At 45.3% G+C, this 26726-nt stretch overlaps 1 protein-coding gene across 2 annotated transcripts in view; it reads right to left on the reverse strand.

Annotated features, from left to right (window-relative positions):
* LOC122943602 (phosphodiesterase 4D interacting protein) overlaps positions 1 to 26726 on the reverse strand; it is a 1023137-nt gene that overhangs the window by 277370 nt on the left and 719041 nt on the right. For both annotated transcript variants that reach the window (XM_044301472.1, XM_044301474.1), the window contains exon 13: positions 25850 to 25944. In XM_044301472.1, coding sequence (XP_044157407.1) covers positions 25850 to 25944 — 95 coding nt within the window. The remainder of the gene's footprint in view (positions 1 to 25849; positions 25945 to 26726) is intronic.

Below are 26726 nucleotides of genomic sequence, written 5' to 3' on the forward strand. Positions count from 1 at the left end.
AGGGGGGTGATCAATGACAGGGGGGTGGACAAGGGGGTGATCAAGGTGATCAGGGAGTCTAATATGGGTGATCAGGTGCTAAATAAGGGGTTAATAAATGACAGGGTAATGTCTAATGTGTAGTGTGGTGATTTGGTGCTACTTACAGAGCTGCCTGTGTCCTCTGGTGGTCGATCCAAGCAAAAGGGACCACCAGAGGAGCAGGTAGCAGATATATCAGACGCTATTTTCAAAATAGCGTCTGACTTACCGATTTCATTGGTCATTTCAAAAATCCACAGCCTGCCAGCAAATGATCGCGGCCGGCAGGCTGCAGATGAAATTGTGAACTGCGAGATCCTGTGAACGTGCGCTCCTGTGAGCGCGTGTTCACAGGAAATCACAGCTCACGCGAGATGACGCTGATCGGCGTTAGTGTGACCTGGCAGTGCCGCAGCAATCACGCCTTTCGGCGTTAGTGAGACAGGAGGTGGTTATTGACTTCAGCTCAACTGCAGGCCCTCAACTAAATTTTTTTTATAAGGTCAGATCAACTGCAGGCACTCAATAGAGATGTCCGGAATAGAGTTGAGTGAACACCTGGATGTTCGGGTTCGAGAAGTTCGGCCGAACTTCGTCCCGAACCCGAACCCCATTGAATTCAATGAGGACCCGGACTTTTCGGCACTAAAAAGGCTGGAAAGCAGCCCAGGAAAGAGCTCGAGGGCTGCAAAAGGCAGCAACATGTAGGTAAATCCCCTGCAAACAAATGTGGATAGGGAAATTAATTAATATAAAAATAAAAATTAACCAGTATCAATTGGAGAGAGGTCCCGTTGCACAGTGCACACTTGATTTTATCGGATACTTGGTTGTGCAGGGAAGGCACGGCTCTCTTGGAGAAGTAGTGCCGGCTGGGAACAACATAATGTGGGACAGCAAGCAACATGAGCTGTTTGAAGCTGTCTGTGTCCACCAGCCTAAATGACAGCATTTCATAGGCCAATATTCAGGGCCAGGGATCAAGAGTGGATAGGTGGGAATTTACGCTTTCTCTCAAATGTTTGTGAGATGGAGAGCTATACGCTGGCGTGTGACATGGTTGAGATGCTTGGTGACGGAGGTGGTGGTGTTGGTGGTACATCCTCTGTTTGCTGGGCGGCAGGTGCCAACGTTCCTCCAGAGGCGGAGGAAGAGGCCGAGGCGGCAGCAGCAGAAGAGGCCGAGGCGGCAGCAGCAGAAGAGGTAGCAGGGGGAGCCTGAGTGACTTCCTTGTTTTTAAGGTGTTTACTCCACTGCAGTTCATGCTTTGCATGCAGGTGCCTGGTCATGCAGGTTGTGCTAAGGTTGAGAACGTTAATGCCTCGCTTCAGGCTCTGATGGCACAGCGTGCAAACCACTCAGGTCTTGTCGTCAGCACATTGTTTGAAGAAGTGCCATGCCAAGGAACTCCTTGAAGCTGCCTTTGGGGTGCTCGGTCCCAGATGGCGGCGGTCAGTAGCAGGCAGAGTCTCTTGGCGGCGGGTGTTCTGCTTTTGCCCACTGCTCCCTCTTTTGCTAGGCTGTTGGCTCGGTCTCACCACTGCCTCTTCCTCCGAACTGTGAAAGTCAGTGGCACGACCTTCATTCCATGTGGGGTCTAGGACCTCATCATCCCCTGCATCGTCTTCCACCCAGTCTTGATCCCTGACCTCCTGTTCAGTCTGCACACTGCAGAAAGACGCAGCAGTTGGCACCTGTGTTTCGTCATCATCAGAGACATGCTGAGGTGGTATTCCCATGTCCTCATCATCAGGAAACATAAGTGGTTGTGCGTCAGTGCATTCTATGTCTTCCACCGCTGGGGAAGGACTAGGTGGATGCCCTTGGGAAACCCTGCCAGCGGAGTCTTCAAACAGTATAAGAGACTGCTGCATAACTTTTTTTTTTTTTTTTTTTTTTTTTTTTATACATTTATCTTTTATTCTTTTTCTTATATATGCCAAGTAATAGAGGGGGGAGCACATATAACAATACATATGTCAATACATTTAGAGCAGTGTATCTAGTTACATGTTATGGTGACATACATATATAAAAGACATCTATAGCCGAAGTTATCCTGACATTAATATCATTTCTTAAATACATATCGAGGTTCATCAGCTCTACCCCCAAAAAAAAACAATAAAAAAAGTGGGAGACCCATTTCCCCCCCCCCCCCATTGTCCCCCACCCGCCAATCCCGTCTAGTCTGGTCTGGTGCGGCGGCCCCGCGGGGCGATGGAGCACTCTTGCCCCCATCTGAGGTATCTATCAGATCCAAACCAATTAGTGTGGGCCGTGTTTAGTAACATTTATTATTCAAGAAAGTGGGGTATATTTATTAATACTGGAGTGTAACCTCAGTGATAGCACTAAAAGGGCATCAGTTCCAGTCAGGAAAATTCCTCTCCCCATATCAACTTTCTCTATATGCCCATTTCAGTAGCAAAATGCACCCCACATCGTTTCATACTCTCGAAGTTTGTCATTCTTGTCATTAAGGTTTGCCATTCATTAATTGTCGGAAGTCTATCTTTCACCCACTGTCTCAAGATTATTACCTTGGCCAATAGGAAGCCCCTCAGCCAATAAGCCTGTTCATCTTTGGAGGTTTTTTTTTTATATTCAAGAGGGAGAAAACCAAGCACAACTACTTGAATGGTTAAAGGGGGGCTGGTCCTGTTTTGTGCCGTCATTATCTGAAATATACTATCCCAAAAGGTCCTAATCACAGGACAATCCCACAGCATGTGTACGATCCCGGCAGCTACAAGGGAGCATTTCAAACAGCTAAATTCTAAGCCCTTATTGCTATATACTTTGGATAGGAGGCTCGGAGTGACATATAGACGGTGTATTATTTTAAATTGTAACAATTGATATTGTCGTGAAGAGGAGGCCTTCTTGATATTTTGATAGATTTCCCGCCATTGTGAGGGATTACATTCCCCTATATCCGCATTCCACTTATCTACACTTTTAAATTTAGTGGTTGTACTTAATTCCTCAATAAATCTCTTATAAATTAGTGAAATCTTAATTTTATTCCCAAATAAATTATAACAAAATACTAAAAACCCTGGGGTGTCTTTTATAGGTATTTTTTTAAGAGTACATGCTAGTGCGTGATGTAGTTGAAAGTATCTATAGTGCTCTAGTGCAGTTCTTGGTGTCAGTTGATTCAATTCCCTTATTGGTTTAATTTTCCCTTTCATATATATATGTGAAACTAATGTGATACCTTTTTGAATCCAATATTCCTTTGCATTAAGTGTCGAGAATTCTGTTAACGCGGGATTGTCCCATATCGGGGAGAAGTCCAGAATTTTTGGAGCCAGAGTCAATTTCTTAATCCTGTTCCAAACTTTCTGCAGCGCAGCCCCAATGGGACAAGACTGACTTGCATGTTGGAGAATTCCAGTTTCAAGTATATTAAATATATTATACGTGGGTTGATGTCGTTGCCCTAGAATATGGGGCAGTAATGCTCCATCTCCGTTGTTAACGCACCACTGTAGTTGTGCACACAAATAGTATATTTGAAAATGGGGCAAGCCTAGGCCTCCATTGCTAGCTGGCATTCGCAAGTATTGTAGTTTAATGCGAACCCTTTTCCTGCCCCATATCAGGTCGTTTATCAAACGATCAATCAGATTGAAAACACTATCCTCAATCCAAGCCGGGCAAGAGCTTACCGTATATAGTATCCACGGCAGTAGAATCATTTTAATCAACACAATCCTATTTATCTGCGACAGTGGGAGTTTCTGCCAGATCCTTATTTTTTCTTTTATCTTCCCGACTAAGGGGATAATATTTAACTTGTTGTAGTTCCTGATGGTATTACTAATTTTTATCCCAAGATAGTCTAAATGATCAGTTGGGGCAATAATTCTGACCCGTAGGTCGTTCGGGGGAGGCATCCGATTGAGAGGGAAGAGCACAGACTTTACCCAATTTATCGCATAGCCGGAAACTCTACCGAATTCCTCTGTTATCCGTATAACATCGGGGACATTTCTCCATCCGTCATTCAGGTAGAGTAACACGTCGTCTGCATATAGACAGATCTTATCATCCGTACCCTTCCCCCCAAAGCCCACTATGCCAGGTTCTGTGCGTATCCTGCAAGCGAATGGTTCCATAAAGATCGAGAAGAGGAGCGGAGAGAGTGGGCACCCCTGGCGCGTCCCCCGCTTTAGGGAGACGGCAGGGGTGAGTACCCCATTGACCTTAATTCTAGCGGTGGCGTCACAGTATAGCAATTTGACCCATCCAATAAATGTCTGACCCAGGTTCATCCTATGCATAACACGCCAGAGGAAGGGCCACTCCACCCGATCAAACGCCTTAGCGGCGTCTAATGACAGGATGGAGTGGTCCTCCCCCCCCCCAATCTGGATATTAAGGATGGTCCGGCGTATATTTGTCTGTATCTGTCGCCCTGGTATAAATCCAGTCTGGTCAACATGGACCAACCGAGCTATTACTTTTTTTAGCCTATTAGAGAGAGCTTTGGCAATAATTTTATAGTCCGCATTAAGCAGTGATATAGGCCGATAGTCCTCAACCTTATTGCCGTCTTTTCCTTTCTTTAGGATCAGTGTGACTGTTGCCTCAGTCATGGACGGGGGCAGTTTTCCACACTCACTAGATCTATTCAGGACCTGTAATAACCCGGGGAGAAGTACCCCCGTGTGGCATTTATATATGCCAAACGGGAGCCCATCCAACCCGGGCACCGAGGAGCCCCGAGTCTCTTGCAGGGCCGCCTGTAGCTCCCCCAAAGAAATGGGGGAGCCCAAGGCGGCCGAGTCCAAGTCCGACAGTGCCGGGATCTTAACTTGTTTCAGGAATTCATCTATCTGAGGTCCTGCATCCGCCACACCAGAGCGATATAGATTATCGAAGTATTTAAAAAACTCTCCCTCCATCTCCACTCCACCTCCCAGTCTGTGCCCATCATCTGTCAATAGTTGTTGGATCTTTTGGGAGGGTCTTTGATTCGCAATAATGGAGGTCAATAACCTACCCGGAGTGCCGCACTCACAGAAGTCTTTATATCCCATAAAAAACAGTTGGTTCTGGGCTTTCTCCCGCATAAAGATGGAGTATTGGTCTTTAGCAGATTTTAACTTAGTGCGTATATTAGCATCGTTTTGTGTGCGAATACAGCCCTCCAGGTATGCAATATTTACCTCCAACTTCCTTTGTTCCTCAAAGAAAACATTTTTTTTCTTTTTTATTCGGGAGAAGTATATCCCGCGTATAAATGCCTTCATAGCATCCCAGACATAATGAACATGTGTTGTAGCGATGTTTTCCTGCCAAAATTGTATAAGTTCTTTATCAATCCCTACAGAGTCATTTAATATAGTTAACCAATGTTCATTCAATCTAAACGGCCTGCTAATGCCGACTTGTTGTCCGGTCTTCATCACCAGTAAAATTGGTGAATGGTCAGAGATGCCGTGTATCTCATATGTCATTTTTAAAATAGATTCAAGCATCTCGCCATTGGCCAAGGCAATATCAATCCTGGACATAGCACTATACGCTCTGCTGAAACAGGAAAACACCTGTCTATTACCATAGAGCCGTCTCCAGACATCTATTAATCCCATCTCCTCACAGAACCCACGAAATAGGGCATACTTTTCCTGCGTATTTTTCCGGGCAGATGAAAATCTATCTAGCTCCGGATCCAGTACGCAGTTAAAGTCGCCGCATATTAATACCGGAGACCGCTCCCTACTATGCAAAAAGAGGGCAAGTTGCTTTAAAACATTCATTGTAAATGGTGGCGGGATATACAAAAAGGCCAGGACACACTTTCTGCCATTCCATTGAGCGTAAAGAAAGATGAATCGCCCATCCCTATCGATCAACTGATCAAGCGGAGTAAAATCGATGTTCTGATGTACATACACACTGATCCCACGGGAATATGGCGAGAAGCCAGAGTGGAACTGATGCCCCGCCCATCTCTTTATTAAATATTCTGGAATGTTTGGCGTGGCATGCGTCTCCAATAGGGCCACTATTGCAGGGAGATGACGGTTAATCAAATCAAAGACCACAACCCGTTTCGTTCTATCCGCCAGCCCACGTACATTCCATATCATAACTCTATTATTAATCATGTCATGAATTATGAAGGAGGCGTCCATCGCCCCCCGCAGGCAGCCGCACCCAGACCAGAATCCACCCCCGCCTACCACCCACCCCACCCAATTGACTCCCACCCCCCCATATCCCCCTTACTGGTTCACTGATGCAAAGCATCATTGTAAACCTCTTACATTTCGCCCCTCCATCCGTGGGCCGCCCCTATTGTTCCCCCAGTCCCCTACACCTGATCAGCCTCCTGCCATATCAGTCAAGACTCAATATCTAATCCCTAACAGTGTCTAACCACTCCAGGGTTTCTCCAGGCGAGTAGAAAAACATTACAGTATCTCTGTATACTACTCTTAGCTTAGCCGGGTATAGCATAGAGTATTTGATGTTTCCATCCCGTAATCTTTTTTTAATGTCATAATACTCCCTACGCTTATTCTGAGTGTCTTTAGAAAAATCAGGGTATATCCGTATCATGTGGCCGTCCAGAGTTACCTCTGCCAATTCCCGCTTACGTCGAAGAACCCAATCTCTATCACTAGTCGATAGTATCCTAATTAGGAGGGGGCGAGGGGGGCCCCCCGGCGGGACCTTTTTTACAGGGACTCTGTGCGCTCTCTCTACACAAAATCCAGGAGTGTCTCCACAGGGTCCCAGCATTTCAATCAGCCATTTTTGCATAAATGCCGCGGGGTTCCCCCCCTCTACTCCCTCTGGGAGACCCAATATTCTAAGATTATTTCGGCGTGCTCTATCCTCCATATCGGTCAATTTTGTATTAATCCGTTTATTTTCCTTATCCAATTCATCTATTTTTTTTGACATTTGTCGCTGTTCTATTTGGACCTTGGATAGTTCGGTTTCGACTATTGAAACGCTAACCCTGATTTTATTCATGTCTTCTCTGATATGGGTAAGCTCAGTCTGTAATGTCTGTACTGTGCTGGCAACATCTAAAACCGATTGGTTGGTAGTCTGCACTGCCGATAATATGTCCACTAATTTATTCTCAATCATGTCAAATCGCACAGACTGCTCAATCTGTGCAGGCAGGTCTATTTGTGTCTCCACTGGTTCAGGTATTTTTTCCCCCCCCCTCTGTTTAGGTGGAGGCGATTTTAGATATTTATCCAATCTCGCCTGTGAACTGTTCTCATCACCAGCCCTCGGGGATCCCATACCCCCAGATCTCCTATTATATTTAGGGGGCATAGTTCCAATGTATAAGTCACGGATAATCCGTACAGGGAAAAAGAGAGGAAGGGTGGAAAGAGAAAAAGGCAGGCAATTCAAAGGGCGGACGCACTTATAATCTCGCCCCTTGACATGAATATCCTAGCACTGTACCCCTTTTTTTTCTTTTTTCCTTCCCTTCTTTCTCCCCTCTTTTCCCTTTCCTTCCCCCTTCCCTCCCCTCTCTCTCCCACCTCCTACCTCCCCCCCTAAAGCATTAGTTTATCAAAGACCTTTTTAAAAGGGGTATAAATATAGACCGCTATTTAGAACATATATATATACATATACACATGAAATGACGACGGCAGTTATTAACGTAGCATTAAGCCCAGTGGGTACCTAGGTCTGCAAAAAAAAAAAAAAGGAGAGAGGAGAAAGCAGAAGTTAGTAAGTTAGTAAGGGGAAGAGGACACAGCTCCCCTCGTCACTCTCTGCGCATGTCAAGAGTTCGCCTAGTTATCATTTAACTGCCCAAAAATAGAGCGATGGGCCAGATGGACCATGTCCTTCCTTCCCCAGGATTTTCGGGATAATGGGCAATAGTCTCCAGTAGTCGCCAGAGGTTTATATCAGGGACAGTCCAGCAAATCCAATGTGTCGCCTCAGGGAGCCTCTATTGGCTTGTTGTAGGGAGAATGTCCAGCATGTCCAACATTCAGTATTGGCCCCCCATATTCTCCTATGATACACGTTTTTTTTTTTTTTTTTGCGGTAGTGTAATCAGTGCACATTCACTATAAAGGGGTATGTATATGTTACAACCCTTGAACAATGGGGGAAACACATGAGGCCACAGAGTACCCCTATATCCCCTATATCCAGGAAGGGCAAAGGTTATTCCGGCTCTTATTCCCAAGCCGTCAGCCTCACCGAAGGCCACCACAGAGTCCTCCCCTATCGCCAATCAGCAGAGACACACCGGAGGCACACACCCGACCAGCGCGGCACCAGGGGGCAGCAAACAGAAGGTGAGTAAGAGAGCCGGGTCAGATGGATCGAATGGGGGGCGAGTTTCTATATACGCAGGGTAGGTTTACAAAACGCTAATTAGCAGGAGCGGATGTTAGTAGGTAAGCACACAGGACCGATCTCACCGGATTTTCAGCCAGCCGGCCCGTCCAAGTGTGTCATCACCCTCCACCGCGTATGCCTCTCCACTGCGGATTTGTCTGCAGGCAGCGACCCCTTTCATTGTAGCAGACGACTCCCAGTGCTCTTTCCACTCCAGCGTCAAGACAGGTATAGCGCCCAGGATCACATCGGGTCCATAGGGAGGGATACAGCTAACTGCTATCGCCCGGTAGCTTGGCAGACATCAATGGCTCCCAGCTCAGTTCAACAGACCGCGCTGAAGAGAGGCAGGGCAGGTGCAAGAACCACACGCCGAGACGCCAGGTCAGGGCGGGCGAACAAGGGGGCGGTACCCATACGGACGTGCAGCACGTCTACGTAGCTTCTCTGCTACGTCATGCTGTCTGTGCCACTGCTGCATAACTTGAGGCTCAGACAGTTTCCCTGGTATGCATGGGGGTGATGTGACAGACTGATGGGGTTGGTTTTCAGGCGCCATCTGTGCGCTTTCTGCAGAAGACTGGGTGGGAGATAATGTGAACGTGCTGGATCCACTGTCGGCCACTCAATTGACTAATGCCTGTACCTGCTCAGGCCTTACCATCCTTAGAAACGTCATTGGGCCCCACCAAATATCGCTGTAAATTCTGGCGGCTATTGGGACCTGAGGTAGTTGGTACACTAGGACGTGTGGCTGTGGCAGAGCGGCCACGTCCTCTCCCAGCACCAGAGGGTCCACTAACACCACCACGACCATGTCCGCGTCCCTTACTAGATGTTTTCCTCATTGTTACCGTTCACCACAATAACAAAAATATTATTTGACCCAATGTATTGAATTCAAATTCAGGCCTTTTTTTACAGACACCTAACACTATCTGGCTATCTATTTAGGTACCGTATTACACTAATAAAGGCACAGCAGTAACGACAGATTTAGCTGAATATAAATTTGAGGCCTAGTATGTAGGCGCTGGATGACAGGTATACGTTTACGGACAGAATTAGACTTGGAATTGCACAATAGCGTGTGTGTGACGTTATTGAGAATAACCCTATCTGCACCGTGAATCTTATATACCCTTTTAGGGATAGATTTAAAGTAGGTCTGATACAGCAGAAACCACTAAATTAGGAAATTGCTAAATTGGGAATTGTATTTCAACCCAGAACAAAAACTGTGCTTTGACGGACACTAAATAACTTGACCAGCTACAACAATAATGACAGATTTGGATGAATATAAATTTGAGGCCTAGTATTTAGGTGCTGGGTGACAGGTATACGTTTACACACAGAATTAGACTTGGAATTGCACAGTAGCGTGTGTGTGAAGTTATTGACAATAACCCTATCTGCACCGTGAATCTTATATACCCTTTTAGGGATAGATTTAAAGTAGGCCTGATACAGCAGAAACCACTAAATTAGGAAATTGCTAAATTGGGAATTGTATTTCAACCCAGAACAAAAATATATCCTTTGCCAGACAGCAGACAGTATTACAATTGGCTGGCCACAGCTGAAACACCAGATTTAGGGTACTGCTATTTTGGCAATTGTATTTCACCCCTCAATAAAATAGCAAGCACAGCCAAGCCCCTGATGTATATAGCCAAAAAATAACCACACTATTGATGGTTAAATGCACTTGGTGACAGCTTCAACCTGATGCAGGATATAGCTAAAAAATAACCACACTATTGAGAATTAAATGCACTTGGTGACAGCTTGACCCTGATGTAGGATATAGCCAAAGAACAACCACACTATTGATGGTTAAATGCACTTGGTGACAGGCTCAGCTTGCCCCTGATGTAGGATATGACCAAAAAATAACCACACTATTGATGGTTAAATGCACTTGGTGACAGGCTCAGCTTGCCCCTGATGTAGTATATGGCCAAAAATAACCACACTATTGATGGTTAAATGCACTTGGTGTGACAGCTTGACCCTGATGTAGGATGTAGCCAAAAAATAACCACACTATTGATGGTTAAATGCACTTGGTGTGACAGCTTGACCCTGATGTGGGATATAGCCAAAAAACAACCACACTATTGAGGGTTAAATGCACTTGGTGACAGCTTGACCCTGATGTAGGATATAGCCAAAGAACAACCACACTATTAATGGTTAAATGCACTTGGTGACAGGCTCAGCTTGCCCCTGATGTAGTTAGTATATGGCCAAAAAATAACCACACTATTGATGGTTAAATGCACTTGGTGTGACAGCTTTACCCTGATGTAGGATATGGCCAAAAAACAACCACACTATTGAGGGTTAAATGCACTTGGTGACAGGCTCAGCTTGCCCCTGATGTAGTATATGGCCAAAAAATAACCACACTATTGACGGTTAAATGCACTTGGTGTGACAGCTTGACCCTGATGTAGGATATAGCAAAAAAACAACCACACTATTGAGGGTTAAATTCACTTGGTGACAGGCTCAGCTTGCCCCTGATGTAGTATATGGCCCAAAAATAACCACACTATTGATGGTTAAATGCACTTGGTGTGACAGCTTGACCCTGATGTAGGATATAGCCAAAAAATAACCACACTATTGATGGTTAAATGTACTTGGCGGCAGCTTGTGCTGGCGCACCACAAGACACAAAATGGCCGCCGATCACCCCAGAAAAAAGTGAATGAAAAACGCTCTGGGCAGCCTAAAAACAGTGAGCAATTGAATAGCAGCAGTTCAATGATCCACAGCTGCAGATCGATCACTGAATGAAGTCTTTTGGAGGAGTTAATCACTGCCTAATCTCGCCCTAACGTCGCACCTGCAACCTCTCCCTACACTGATCAGAGCAGAGTGACGTGCGGCGCTACGTGACTCCAGCTTAAATAGAGGCTGGGTCACATGCTGCACTGGCCAATCACAGCCATGCCAATAGTAGGCATGGCTGTGACGGCCTCTTGGGGCAAGTAGTATGACGCTTGTTGATTGGCTGCTTTGCAGCCTTTCAAAAAGCGCCAAGAAAGCGACGAACACCGAACCCGGACTTTTACTAAAATGTTCAGGTTCGGGTCCGTGTCACGGACACCCCAAAATTCGGTACGAACTCGGGTTCGCTTATTCCTAGTCCTGAACTATTCGCTGGCGAACAGTTCCCGGCGAACATCGCTTGTTCGCGTTCGCCGCGGCGGGCGAACTTATGCGATGTTCGGTCCGCCCCCTATTTGTCATCATTGAGCAAACTTTGACCCTGTACATTACAGTCAGCAGACACATTCCAGCCAATAAGCAGCATACCCTCCCTCCGAGACCCTCCCACCTCCTAGCAAAAAGCAAGGACAACATCCATCTTAGATTCATTCGGAAGCTGCAGTCTTAGTAAGAGGAGGGACAGTGCAGCTGCTGCTGATTTAATAGTGAAATCGATAGCTAGGCCAGTGTATTCAGTGTCCACTCCAGTCCTGAAAGACTCATCTGATCTGCTGTAAGGACAGCGTCCTGACAGCACCCCAAAAAGCCCTTTTTAGGGCTAGTACATCAGTCTTGTTTTTTTTTATTTTTCATCTTCTCTGTAATCTAGTTGCAGTTGCCTGCCAGTGTGTGTGTCAGGCCCACAGCGTATACTGTGCCCACTTGTCCAGTGTCACCACTCATAACTGGTGTCACAGTAGCTTGCATTAAAAAAAAAAAACTTTTTGGGCTGTAATACAATTGCAGTTAGTTGCCTGCAAGCGTGTATGTCAGGCCTTTAGTGTCAGCGTGTACTGCGCCAACTAATGCCAGTGCACAGTGCCACTCATATCTGGTGTCACAGTAGATTACATTTAAAAAAAATAAAATAAAAAATTGACTGTAATATAATTGCAGTTAGTTGCCTGCAAGCATGTGTGTCAGGCCTACAGCGTCAGCGTGTACTGTGCCAACTACTGCCAGTGCACAGTGCCACCACTCATATCTGGTGTCACAGTAGCTTGCACGCATAATACAACTAATCTAAAAAAAATGACAGGCAGATGCAGGCCACCCCGCAGAGACCGTCGTGGTTACAGTGCTGTGATTTCCTTTGGCCCTAGAATAATGCCCAGTGTTCAGAGGCCACGTACCCTGAACTCGAAAAGTTCTGAGGACATAGTTAACTGGCTAACACAGGGCACCGAATCTTCTACAGCTTCCGCTCGAAAGCTTGACGCACCATCCTCCTCCAGCTCAGCTTCGGGCACCTCTCAAGTTACCACTCGCCCGCCTGCCACCACCACCAACAATAGCACCACAGTTGCTTCACTTGATCTGTCAGAGGAGTTATTTACACATCAGTTAGAAGAAATGAGTGATGCGCAACCATTATTGCCAGAGGATGTAGATAACAGGGATATGTCTCAGTCAGGCAGCATTACACACATGGACGTACGGTGTGATAATGATCATGTTGTACCCGCTGCTGCTTCTTTTGCTGAGTTGTCATATACAAGTGAAGAGGTTGATGATGACGATGTGTCCGTGGATGTCACGTGGGTGCCCACTCGAAGAGAAGAAGAACAGGGGGAAAGTTCAGATGGGGAGACAGAGAGGAGGAGGAGATGATTTGGAAGCAGGGGGAGGTCGTCACAAGGAGCTAGCGGCACAGTCAGACAGCATGTATCGGCCCCCTTGGTCAGCTAGACAGCACACCAATCAACACATGCTGTTGCCACCACCAGAATGCCGTCATTGCAAAGCTCAGCAGTGTGGCATTTTGTGTGTGTGTCTTCCTCTGATAGCAGCGATGAAATTTGCAACCTGTGCCACCCACCTAGGTACAACTGCTTTGCGAAGGCACATGATCTCACATCACAAACACCTATGGGATCAACACATGATGACGAGTACAAGCAGCACACAAACTCAAAGCCACAATCCTCCTCCTGGTCCAGCATCTTCAGCCACATCAACCACTGCTGTCCACCTTGCCCCCTCTCAACCACCCCCCACTCCGCCTCTTGCCTTGAGCAGTTCCTTCTCATCTGCCCACAGTCAGGTGTCTGTCAAGGACATGTTTGAGCGTAAGGAGACAATGTCACAGAGTCATCCACTTGCCCTGCGTCTGACAGCTGGCTTGTCGGAATTCTTAACCCGCCAGCTTTTACCATACAAGCTGGTGGAGTCTGAGGCCTTCAAAAAATATGTAGCTATTGGGACACAGCAGTGGAAGGTACCCGGCCGAAATTTCTTTGCACTAAAGGCAATCCCCAACCTGTACTCTAATGTGGAAAAGGAAGTCATGGCATGTCAGGCACACAGTGTTGGGGCAAGGGTCCATCTGACCACTGATAACTGGTCTGCAAAGCACAGTCAGGGCAGGTATATCACGTACACTGTGCATAGGGTAAACCTGCTGACGGCTGCCAAGCATGGAATGCGTGGCACTGCAGAGGAGTTGGTGACACCACCACGACTTGCAAGCAGGCCTGCTGCCACCTCCTCTACTCCTCCTACTCCGTCCTCTTCGCTAACCTCCTCGGGTGAGTCCTTATCTGCTGCTGTGTCTTGCTCCTTATCAACTGCACCCCCCCCCAGCTCCCCAGGGGCTATTCCACATCCCGGATACAACAGTGTCACGCCGTCTTGGGGTTGACTTGCCTGAAAGCAGAGAGTCACACCAGACCAGCACTCCTGTCCGCCCTGAATGCACAGGTGGATCAGTGGCTGACTCCGCACCAACTGGAGATCGGGAAAGTGGTGTGTGACAACGGAAGCAATTTGTTGGCGGCATTGAATTTGGGCAAGTTTACACATGTGCCGTAATGTGATCGTATAACGCTTTGTGCATAAGTACCCAGGCTTACAGGACGTCCTCAAGCAGGCCAGGAAGTTGTGTGGCTATTTCAGGCGTTCCTACACAGCCATGGTGCACTTTTTAGATATTTAGCGGCGAAACAACATGCCAGTGAGGCGCCTTATTTGCGACAGCCCGACAAGTTGGAATTCAACACTCCTAATGTTAGACCGCCTGCTCCAACAAGAAAAAGCCGTCAACGAGTATTTGTATGACCGGGGTGCTAGGAAAGCCTTTGGGGAGCTGGGTATTTTTTTGCCACGTTACTGGATGCTCCTGCGCAATGCCTGTAGGCTCATGCGTCCTTTTGAGGAGGTGACAAACCTAGTCAGTCGCACCGAAGGCACCATCAGCGACATCATCCCATTTGTTTCCTTCCTGGAGTGTGCCGTGCGAAGAGTGCTGGATCAGGCCGTAGATGAGCGTGAAGAGGAAGAGGAAGTGTTGTGGTCACCATCACCACCAGAAACAGCCTTATCAGCATTGCTTGCTGGACCTGCGGCAACGCTGGATGAGGAGTCTGAGGAAGAGGATTCAGAGGAGGAATGTGGCTTTGAGGAAGAGGAAGACCAACCACAGCAGGCATCCCAGGGTGCTCTTTGTCACCTATCCGGTCCCCGTGGTGTTGTACGTGGCCAGAGGAAAGAACAGACCTTCAGTGAGATCAGTGAGGACGAGAACCAGGACATGAGTAGCTCGGCATCCAACCTTGTGCAAATGGGGTCTTTCATGCTGTTGTGCCTGTTGAGGGACCCTCGTATAAAAAGGCTGAAGGAGAACGACCTGTACTGGGTGGCCACGCTACTAGACCCCTGGTATAAGCAGAAAGTGGCTGAAATGTTACCGAATTACCGGAAGTCGGAAAGGAAGCAGCAGTTTCAAAACAAGTTAAAAAGTATGATTTACACAGCGTATAAGTGTGATGTCACAGCACAACGGGAATCTAACAGGGGAAGAGGTGAAAGTAATCCTCCTCCTACTACGACCACGCTGGCAAGGACAGAATGCTTTACAGATGTGTTGTTGATGGAGGACATGCAGAGCTTTTTAAGTCTTATGCATCGCCACAGCCCTTCGGTGTCCACCCTCAGAGAACGACACGACCGACAGGTAGCAGACTACCTCGCCTTAACTGCAGATATCGACACTCTGAGGAGTGATGAACCCCTTGACTACTGGGTGTACAGGCTTGACCTGTGGCCTGAGCTATCCCAATTTGCGATAGAACTTCTGGCCTGCCCTGCTTCAAGTGTCCTGTCAGAAAGGACCTTCAGTGCAGTAGGAGGTATTGTCACTGAGAAGAGAAGTCGCCTACATCAAAAAAGTCTAGATTACCTCACCTTTATTAAGATGAATGAGGCATGGATCCCGAAGGGACTGACAGTGGGCGATACATTTGACTAAAAAAGGGCTGATGAGATGAGATGCTTTGGTCTAAAAATGGTCCACACGCTGCTGTATTTTATCTTTGCATGCCAGATGACTTGCGTGACTTCTCCGCCACCAACTAGGGTTCAAGCCGCAATGTTTTAGGGCACTTTCTGCCTGGAAAACATAAATTTCTCCGGCATGTAGCAGCGACTGCAACAATATAAAATTTTTCAGGCATGTGTACATGCCTAATTTTTCTGGCGCTGCACTGTGGCCGCAAAAACAAAACAAAAAAAGGCACATACATGTGTCAATTCCCCTTCGTGATCGTTACCTTGTTGAAGGGGCTTGCGTATCACAATGAAGCGATCACCTTTATGAGTATGTTGGCAATGGCAATGTTGGCACAACCCAGATGATAAGGTCGTTGCTTCATTGTGAACAGACAAAAAGTGATCGGCTGGATAATTTTGCATAGAAAAAACATTAACTTTTGTTGTGATCATCTAAGGTGATCATTAAAGCCTACTAGGCCAACAATGGTCCCGCACTGCAGAATCATTGTTTTCTGGGTCACTTAACTGTCACTGAAGTTGCTCAGCACGACCATAGGCTTTGAAAAACTGCCATCGCCTGGAATCTCCCAAACGTGCGCACGAGCACAGTCATCACTACACCAAGATTAACGCATAGAGGAATAAAATTTATGTAATGAGTGTGTCAACTATTGACAACTCTTTGCGGTTGTCTACAATCTATTCGATACATGGCCCCTGATAGGGGACGTAACAGGGATTAAACTGATAGGAATAGTACTACTTAACACACCACTCATATCTGGTGGCACAGTACATTGCACGGCGCACGCGCAGTGCCCCAAATTGGAAGTAGGAGGACCAACCAAGCATCTTTTTCCATCTCCCAGTTTCTAAAATCTATTCCATAGACCGGCCCCTGATAGGGGACGTAACAGGGATTAAACTGATAGGAATAGTACTATTTAACATACCACTCATATAGGAGTGGAGATTACTCATAACTATTGATTTTATATTGATTTTATTGATTTACATTGATTCTATATGGGACCAAAATTTGGTGTCATTAGAGTGGATCTCACTGCTACTTGACTATATTGTATTCTACTTATCCAGGATCGGAATGCTCAGGTATTGTCTATTCCTGTTTACACACTCCTGAATTCACTTACCACCATCCAGTGACTAATAATTGGTTATAATACTAGATACATCTGGTGTCAGTACTATTGATCCGTTAGGGGTCAACTATACGTACCCTCCAGATACCTGTATTAATACCTTCTTTCCTTTCGACTGGCGCCTCACACTGTGGTCCCTCCCCCCCTTTTTTTGTACCATAAGTGGCAGCAGCCTGCTGACCTAGAGGCGAGGTGGCAAATAGAAATTCCCAGAAGCGTGGCATGGGAGATAGCCAAGAAGCCCATGAATTTGGAGCTCACTTTGGGCCAGTCAAGACCTACCAGTGGCTGCAGCGTTATGTATATTGTCCGCGACTAGAGGCCACGGTTGAGAAAGTTTGCAGACAGGGTCAAGTGTGTGAACTCACTAAAAGCACGGAACAGAGGGAACCTCTACAGGCCATACAGACCAAAGAAACAATGGAAGTATTAATGATAGACTATCTCCTCGTGGGACAATCAGCCAGAGGCCTACAGTACTACCTGGATATTATTGACCACTTCTCCAAGTTTGCAGTGGTCACCCCAACTTGGGACCAGACAGCTGAGTCTGCAGCTTGGGCTGTCTGTCAGGACTTTATCTGGGTCTACGGGTGTCCAAAGCGGATTCACTCAGATCAAGGAGCGTGCTTTCAAGGGAAAGTGATGGAGGAGCTACACCGACTGTATGGCATTGAAAAATGCAGGACAACCCTATATCATCCCCAAGGTAATTGGGCCTGCGAGAGCTTTAACCCGGACACTGCTTCAAATGCAAAGGGAGCTAGAAGAAGACAAGAAGACACACTGGCCTGACTATCTGACTGAATTTGTCTGGGCTTACAATAATCGGGTCCACAGTATCACCGGCTACACCCCATAAATGTTATTGTTCGGAAGAGCTGGTCTGGAAATCGCTGAATTCAATTTAGAACAACCAGAAGACCTAATAGAACATCGTCGGTGGCTCCAAACCATCTGCCGGTTAGCACTTATTCTGACCATCCTCCAATCCAGGAGGTTCCATTGCAGCCTGGTGACTGGTTACTGGTGCGAGAGAAACGGCCCAGAGGCAAGTTGAGCTAGCGTTGGGAAGTACAGCCATACAAAGTGATCAAGAGAGTGTACCCCAATGGTCCGGTCTACGAAGTACAGTTTGAAAATGAGGAGTTTGCCTCAAGGACTCTACATAGGAATATGCTATGGCCATGCCAGTCTGGAGATCCCAAACCTGCTCAGAGGACACCTCCTTCTGTCCTGTCCTCAGACTTTATTATCCCCGATGAAAATGATAGTGAAGACTGGTGGGCCGTTCCTAACACTGAGGAAAGTTCCCAGGCCGCAGGTAATGAAGCTCCTGCCACAGAACCAGTACTGGCTTGCAATGAAGAGGAACCCTCGACCACACCTGAATATCCTACTGCAATGGATAAATCTAGGTTGGCAGCAGCTCCCAGTGGGGAAAGTCCGGTCTTAACACATAGTAAAAGACCTCTGGAGATACAGTAGGCTTACTGCAAGGGTTCCACAAAACAGGTATGCTGCCGATCAGTTCATTTGGTCCACTTGTATGTATTGTGGACAATGTTGTACTACTATTTTAAAGTTGTATTAACCATTCCTTTCTCATAGACTACAGTTGCAAGAAGAAGTATGTGAACCCTTTGGAATGATATGGATTTCTGCACAAATTGGTCATAAAATGTTATCTGATCTTCATCTAAGTCACAACAATAGACAATCATAGTCTGCTTAAACTAATAACACGCAAATAATTAAATGTTACCATGTTTTTATTGAACACACCATATAAATATTCACAGTGCAGGTGGAAAAAGTATGTGAACCCTTGGATTTAATAACTGGTTGAATCTCCTTTGGCAGCAATAACTTCAACCAAACGTTTCCTGTAGTTGCAGATAAGATGTGTACAACGGTCAGGAGTAATTCTTGACCATTCCTCTTTACAGAACTGTTTCTGTTCAGCAATACTCTTGGGATGTCTGGTGTGAATCGCTTTCTTGAGGTCATGCCACAGCATCTCAATCGGGCTGAGGTCAGGACTCTGACTGGGCCACTCCAGAAGGTGTATTTTATTCTGTTTAAGCCATTCTGTTGTTCATTTACTTCTATGCTTTGGGTCGTTGTCCTGTTGCAACATCCATCTTCTGTTCAGCTTCAGCTGGTGGACAGATGGCCTTAATTTCTCCTGCAAAATGTCTTGATAAACTTGGGAATTAATTTTGCCTTCGATAATAGCAATCCGTCCAGGCCCTGATGCAGCATAGCAGCCCCAAACCATGATGCCCCTACCTCCATACTTCACAGTTGGGATGAGGTTTTCATGTTGGTGTGCTGTGCCTCTTTTTCTCCACACATAGTGTTGCGTGTTTCTTCCAAACAACTCAACTTTGGTTTCATCTGTCCACAGAATATTTTGCCAGTACCGCTGTGGAACATCCAGGTGCTCTTATGCAAACTGTAAATGTGCAGCAATGTTTTTTGGGGACAGCAGTGGCTTCCTCTTTGGTATCCTCCCCTGAAATCCATTCTTGTTTAGTGTTTTACGTATCGTAGATTCGCTAACAGGGATGTTAGCGTATGCCAGAGACTTTTGTAAATCTTTAGCTGACGCTCTAGGATTTTTCTTCACCTCATTGAGAAGTTTGCGCTGTGCTAGGGAAAGTAGCAGCAGTGCTGAACTTTATCCATTTATAGACAATTTGTCTTACAGTGGACTGATGAACAGCAAGGCTTTTGGAGATACTTTTATAACCCTTTCCAGCTTTATGCAAGTCGACAATTCTTAATAGTCGGTCTCCTGAGAGTTCTTTTGTGCGAGGCATCATTCACATCAGGCAATGCTTCTTGTGAAAAGCAAACCCAGAACTGGTATGTGTTTTTTTATAGGGCAGGGCAGCTGTAACCAACAAGTCCAATCTCATCTCATTGATTGGACTTCAGTTGGATGACACCTCACTCCAATTAGCTCTTGGAGATGTCATTAGTCTAGGGGTTCACATACTTTTTCCACCTGCACTGTGAATGTTTACATGGTGTGTTCAATAAAAACATATTTTTATTTTTTAATATTTCTTTATTGTTTTCTACAAAAAAAGAAGGGGACAATAACATATAAATGTACAGGATATCTCAATGTCTACATCACAAAACCCTGACAAATAAAGACAAAAAAACAACCAAAGAAGAAACAAAACAAAAAAAACACGCATCAAAAAGCAAGAAACACACAAAGCTAAAACATTGAAATCTTAGGTACATGAAAAAAAAAAAAAAGAATAATACTTATATCCCCCCGTAATCCTGCCCTACCCGACTCCCCCACCCCACCACGGTTGTCGTCAGGATACTGGGCGATTCCAACCATATTTTATAGTCTAATCCGCACGAGGGTACTTCATACATAACGACCTTATCAATCCCACCCCAACCAAATCTTTTCCCATAGATTCCGTTGCTTTCCCTCTTTATATTTAATGTGTTCAAATTCCTTTATTCTGCACATATATCGACTTTTCCATTCTTCCAGGACTGGGGCCTTGTCCAGACCCCCGTTCCTGAGAATTAAGACCTTGGCCAATAATAACCCCTTCAACCACCAAAGGTGTTCACTTTTTGAGATCTTATTTTTACTATCCTGGGGGAGTATACCTAATATGGCAAACTTAATCGTGGGTGCAAATTTTGTAGTACATCTTAACCTTATTGCCTGAAATATACTTTGCCAAAAGCTGTTAATAGCCGGACAGCTCCATAACATACAGTCCTGATCAAAAGTTTAAGACCACTTGAAAAATGGCTAAAAATCATATTTAGCATGGATGGATCTTAACAAGGTTTCAAGTAGAGCTTCAACATGCAACAAGAAGAAATGGGAGTGAGATAAAACATTTTTTGAGCATTCAATTTAATAAAAAACAACGAATAAACTGAAACAGGCTGTTTTTTAGCTGATCAAAAGTTTAGGACCACACCTCCCAAAAAAAAACTACCCCCCCAAAACAGAAATCCAACTTCCAAAGATGAACTCAGTAATGAGTAGCTCCGCCGTTATTGTTTATCACTTCAAAAATTTGTTTTGGCATACTTGATGCAAGCGTTTCCATGAGGTGAGTGGGAACATTTCTCCAAGCGGTAAAGACGGCCACACAAAGGTCATCTACTGTCTGGAACTGTTGTCCATTTTTGTAAACTTCCCTTGCCCTCCATCCCGAAAGGTTCTCAATTTGATTTAGATCAGGGGAACACACAGGATGGGCCAAAAGAGTGATGTTATTCTCCTGGAAGATGTCCCTTGTCCTGCGGGCATTGTGCACTGTAGCGTTGTCCTGTTGAAAAACCCAGTCGTTACCACAAAGACGAGGGCCCTCAGTCATGAGGAATGCTCTCTGCAACATCTGGACATAGCCAGCATCCGTTTGACGCCCCTGCGAAGCTCCATTGTTCCACTGAAGGAAAAAGCACCCCAGACCATTATGGTGCCCCCTCCACTGTGGCACGTAGAAAACATCTCAGATGGGATCTGCTTGTCATGCCAGTAATGTTGGAAACCATCAGGACCATCAAGTGAAATCAGAGAATAAAACTTTCTTGCAAAGTCCAAACGAGCAGTTCTGTGGTGTTCAAGGAGACAAGGTCTTTGAAGAAGTTTTTTGTTTTTGAAGCCCTTTAGACTCAGATGCCGTCTAATGATTATGGGGCTGCAGTCAGCACCAGTAAGGGCCTTAATTTGGGTCGAGGATCGTCCAGTGTCTTGAAGGACAGCCAATTGGATCCTCCGGCTCAGTGCTGATGAAATTATTTAGGGTCTTCCACTTGACTTTTTTTTGTTCTATAACCCTCAGGATCATTTAAGAAATTCCAAATGACAGTCTTACTGCGTCCCACCTGAGCAGCGATGGCGCGCTGTGAGAGACCCTGCTTATGCAGTTCAACAACCCGACCACGTTCAAAAAGGGAGATTTTTTTTTTGCCTTTGCCATCACAACGTGTGACTACCTGACAGAAAATGGCAATGAATCCACATCGTTGCACAGATTTGGCCTTTTAAAGGCATGTGGTTCTAAAATTTGGATCAACTGAAAAACAGTCTTTTTCAGTTTAATCATTATTTTCAATTAATTGAATGCTCAAAAAATGTTTTGTCTCACTCTCATTTCTTCTTGTTGCATGTTGAAGCTCTACTTGGAACCTTGCTAAGATCCAACAATGTAAAATGTGATTTTTTGCCATTAAACTTTTGATCAGGACTGTATGAATATATCCGGCTTCCGGACTTAGACATTTCAGGCAACACATTTCTCTTTATTCTTGTACATTCTAGAAAGAGGAGCGCCGTAGTATAGTATAGCCGATGTACAATTTTAAACTGTATCAGCCTATGTTGACTGCAGAGGGAGGTTTTTTTAATATTTTGATATGCTTCTCCCACTGAAGTGAATTACGTGTCCCTAGATCTGCTTCCCATTTTCCCACACTTTTAAATTTCGTAACCGTAACTAATTCCTTTTGTGATCTAGCATATATTTGGGAGACTTTAAGTTTATTGCTGAATGATGTGTAACAAAAATCTAGAAGTGATTGCGTGGCAATTTTATAAAGGGTTTTATTACTCGTGTGTTCAAATGCGTGCTTAAGTTGAGCATATCTAAAACAATTTAAAGCTGTGATTGGGGTATCGTGAAATAATTCCAGTATGGGTTATAATTTACCTATTGTGCAGATGTGTGGCACCATAATGATACCTCTCCAACTCCAGTAATTGTTTTCGTTTAAAGCCAAAAACTTGTTTAAAAATGTGTTGTCCCAAAGAGGGGTAAAGTGTAAAGCATATGTAAACTTCAAACATGGTCACATTTAATTTTTTGTGTGTTATTAGTTTAAGCAGACTGTGATTGTCTATTGTTGTGACTTAGATGAACATCAGATCACATTTTATGACCAATTTGTGCAGAAATCCATATCATTCCAAAGGGTTCACATACTTTTTCTTGCAACTGTATATAGCAAGGCCGAAGACGGCCACCTTTAAGTGGGAGGCATGTAAGGGTCAGCCCCTAGAAGCACCAATTTACATTGTGCTGTACTGCTAATAATGTTTCACACAGACTGTGATGTCTTCCTCCGGCCACAGGAGGCCACTGTGTCGTTGAGTAAGAGAGAAATGAAAGTTGTTGGTTCCAGAGGATGTAGGAGGAGTTGAAGTTCCCGGGCTGAGGGAGCTGGAGTGCTGTGTCCTTGCTAAGGTGTACAGAGAGAGTCTGCTTTTGTGGGACAGAGCTACAGGGACTATAAAGTGATTTTTCATGGCTGCTATGGGAAAGATCAGAGACTGCAAAGTGTGTTCCAGAGGAGCAAAGTGTTCAATTCAGAGACCAGTGACAGGACGGGTTACTCCTGTAAGAGCTGAACTAGGTGGATGCCTGCACTTGCAATCTAGAGAGAGAGAGAGAGAAAAAGGCCGCGCTGGGACAAGCAAGTGACCGGATCTGGAGCCAGACTGCACCTGCCTTCACGTGCCAGACCAAGACAAGCAGCTACCTGCAGAACTGTGAGTGTGCTCCAGTGCTATTCTGTGGTAGGACATAGAGCAGGACACTTAGTCAGTGTGTTTTAGAAACGTGTCTTGGTTAGCAGGGGCATACAGAAGAAAATGTGAGGAGAGTAGCTTTCATTTTTTATATGTTTGCTGTTTAGAGCACATTTTGTTTGGATGCAAAGTTCAGTTATCCTTCCTGTAAATTTATGTTAACCTGTTTATACTGTTTCTGTCATTTTTCGATTGTGCCTATGGTGCATCGGCACAATACTGTTAATCCGATGTTCTGGCCATCATATTTTACCCTTTAATAAAGCCGGTATCTGCTTAAGCCTGCTTGTCTGCTGTACTGTATTTGAATCCTGCCCTGTGGTCTTTTCCTCCCCTGACTGCTACACTGTAGCAGGATGGGGGGTAGAAGCAGTACCAGCTCTATCAGTAGAAGCTTGTGTCTAGAGTCACTGATGAGAAGCTTTCTTCAGCCACCTAGTGAAGAAACTACTCACCAGCAGCTAGACCTGGAGCAGAACCTGAACCAGCAGGTGGTAGCATGCTTGGACAGCACCCTGCCACCCCACATCGATAAAATCCTCTGGACTACTGGGCAGCCAAACTCAATTTGTGGCCGCAACTGGCCGAGTTTGCCCTAGAAAAGCTGTCCTGCCCAGCCAGTAGTGTGGCATCAGAGTGGGTGTTTAGTGCAGCAGGGGCCATAGTTACCCCAAGGAGAACTCGCTTGTCCACCCAAAATGTGGAGAGACTGTCAAGATGAATCGGGCATGGATCAGCCAGGATTTTTATCCACCAATGCTTGATGCATCAGATTAGATCATCCATGCTGCCTCACCCAAACCTTGACAAAAGAGACCGGTTTCTTCTGGCTAGCTACTATTCTGATGCTGCCACCCGCCTAATGCCACACATCTGATTCCAAGTGCTCCTTATTACACCCACCATTGTCAGCGGGTACTGTTATTGCAACCCACTCACCGGGTCACTGTGGTCTCCTGATGCTGCTGCCACCTCATCACTAAGGTCTCCTCATGCTGCTGTTGCCACCTCCACACTATGTCATTGTGCCACTCTATGGTCTCCTCATGCTGCTGCTGCCACCTCCACACTGTCATCTTGCCACTCTGTGGTCTCGTCATACTACTGCCAAGTCTCAACTTTGTCTCTGGGCCACCCTGTGGTCTCCTCATGCTGCTGTCAAATCACCGCTCTGTGGTCTCCTCATGCTGCTGCCACCTCACCACTATGTCACTGGGCCACACTGTGGTCTCCTCATGCTGCTGCCACCTCACCACTATGTCACTGGGCCACTATGTGGTCTCATCATGCCGCTTCCACCTCTCCACTATGTCACTGGGCCACTATGTGGTCTCATCATGCCTCTTCCACCTCTCCACTATGTCACTGGGCCACTATGTGGTCTCTTCATGCTGCTGCCACCTCACTACTATGTCACTGGGCCACTCTGTGGTCTCTTCATACTGCTTCCACCTCACCACTATGTCGTTGGGCCACTCTGTGGACTTTTAATGCTGTTCCCACCCTCCCCACTCCATGACTGGGCCACTATTTTACCCTTTTGGCCTGGTTGACATCATCATTCATTTGACCCTTCTGATCTGTCAGAAGTAAGGAAAAATGAGACGCACAACGGATCCTGTCTCTGTAGTAGCTGTAAGGCCTGTATGACATGGTCCCTATTTTGCATCAGAATTGGCTTATCATTTGGTAGCCAAAAGCTGGAGTGTATACAAAAACACAGAAGACTTGAAAATGTGCCATTTATGTGTAATCTCTGTTTTGGATCTCGCTCCTGTTTTTTTTTTGGGGGGGGGGGGCTTTAGCAATACTGATGGATTGCTGACCAAATGCTGACCAAGTGAAGGCGGATTCTCAACAGACAAGATCCGTTTTTTTTGGGGTTATTGTTCTGAGGGTTTAGAGGAAGGGCAAAATAATCAGTGATGTCAACACAAACTTACTGCTGACACCCTCTCCACTCTGTCAGGGGGCTCTACTTGTATAAGTATTTACTAGAACAAGTTCTGTAGACATCTATGTGGAATCAGCTGCCGACAGTGTAAAAGCAGTGTGCTTCTTTTTGACGCTAACATTGACCTGTAAGGCTGAGTTCACAATTGAGTTATTTGGTTAGTTTTGGCTCCATAACTGCCCAAATAAGTGAAGTGTGCAGTGATTCTATGAGCGAGCCTGTTATCTGTGTGTCATACTGACTTACAGTATTGTTTCACTACCACAGAATACTCCCTTCGCATGTTACTGCAAGGAACAGTGTTCTACACCACTGTACAGGCTCTCTACAGCCAGGAAATAGCAGTTTTTGTAACGCGATTCGCCACAAATAAATTCAGATTGAATCAAAATCTTTTTAGAAAATTTGGCGAATGGTCAAATCAAATTTTTTTGATATACGCTCAGCTCTAGTTAACACTACAAATACAGCAATTCTAAGATTAAGAGATTAAATTAGTACCTGATATTCCCTCATTTTCCTCAAAACAAGTCTCAGATCTTCTTTGGCTTTAGCAAGATCACTTTTCAAGGTTTTATTTTTTTCAGGTTCTTCACCTTTATAGTTAAATATTAAAAAATAAATACATGCATGAGTTTTATGTGGCAAGCATACTTATAATTACAATATAAAGAAAGTCAACCCTACAAAAGAAAACTGGTAAAACAATTAGGCCTCATGAACACGGACACACCCTGTTTTAAGGTATGCAAATTGCGGATCCACAAAACACGGCCATCGGCCACGTGCTTGCCGCAATTTTCAGAACGGGCTGCCCATAATAGAAATGCCTATTCTTGTCTGCAAAACGGACAAGAATAGGACATGTTCTATATTTTTTTGCAGGGCCACGAATGGTGTGTGCTGTACGCATCTTTTGAAGCCTTATGGAAGTGAATGCAGACCAAAACAACGGCCGTGTGAATGAGGCATTATATACAGTGCATGTTTATTTATACAGACCAGTAATATGTTACAAAAGGTAAACTTCATGTACATGCAACTGCAAATATATGTGTGGCATTTATTGAGTACCTCTGCACCCCTATAGCCTCCCTTGCATAGGATAACTAGATTATGATGTGACAAGCATAAATAGAATGGAAAATCCCCAATTGAAATACAGTACTGTTTAGTAACTGATGTTTTAAATTATTTTTAATATAGTGTAGGGACACAGACATTTTTGTAATGTGTTTTATTAGGGAAATATGTTTCTTTATACTAGATAACAGTGCAAAAGAGTCTTCTTAGCAGGGTTGCTAAGCAGAATCTGTCTTCAGTCTGCAGAAGATGCCTGTGTGTAACATGCAGAGGCTTCCAGCCGCCTTTTGTCATT

The sequence above is a fragment of the Bufo gargarizans genome, chromosome 7, assembly GCF_014858855.1.
Source record: "Bufo gargarizans isolate SCDJY-AF-19 chromosome 7, ASM1485885v1, whole genome shotgun sequence".
In the NCBI taxonomy this organism is placed as follows: Eukaryota; Metazoa; Chordata; class Amphibia; order Anura; family Bufonidae; genus Bufo; species Bufo gargarizans.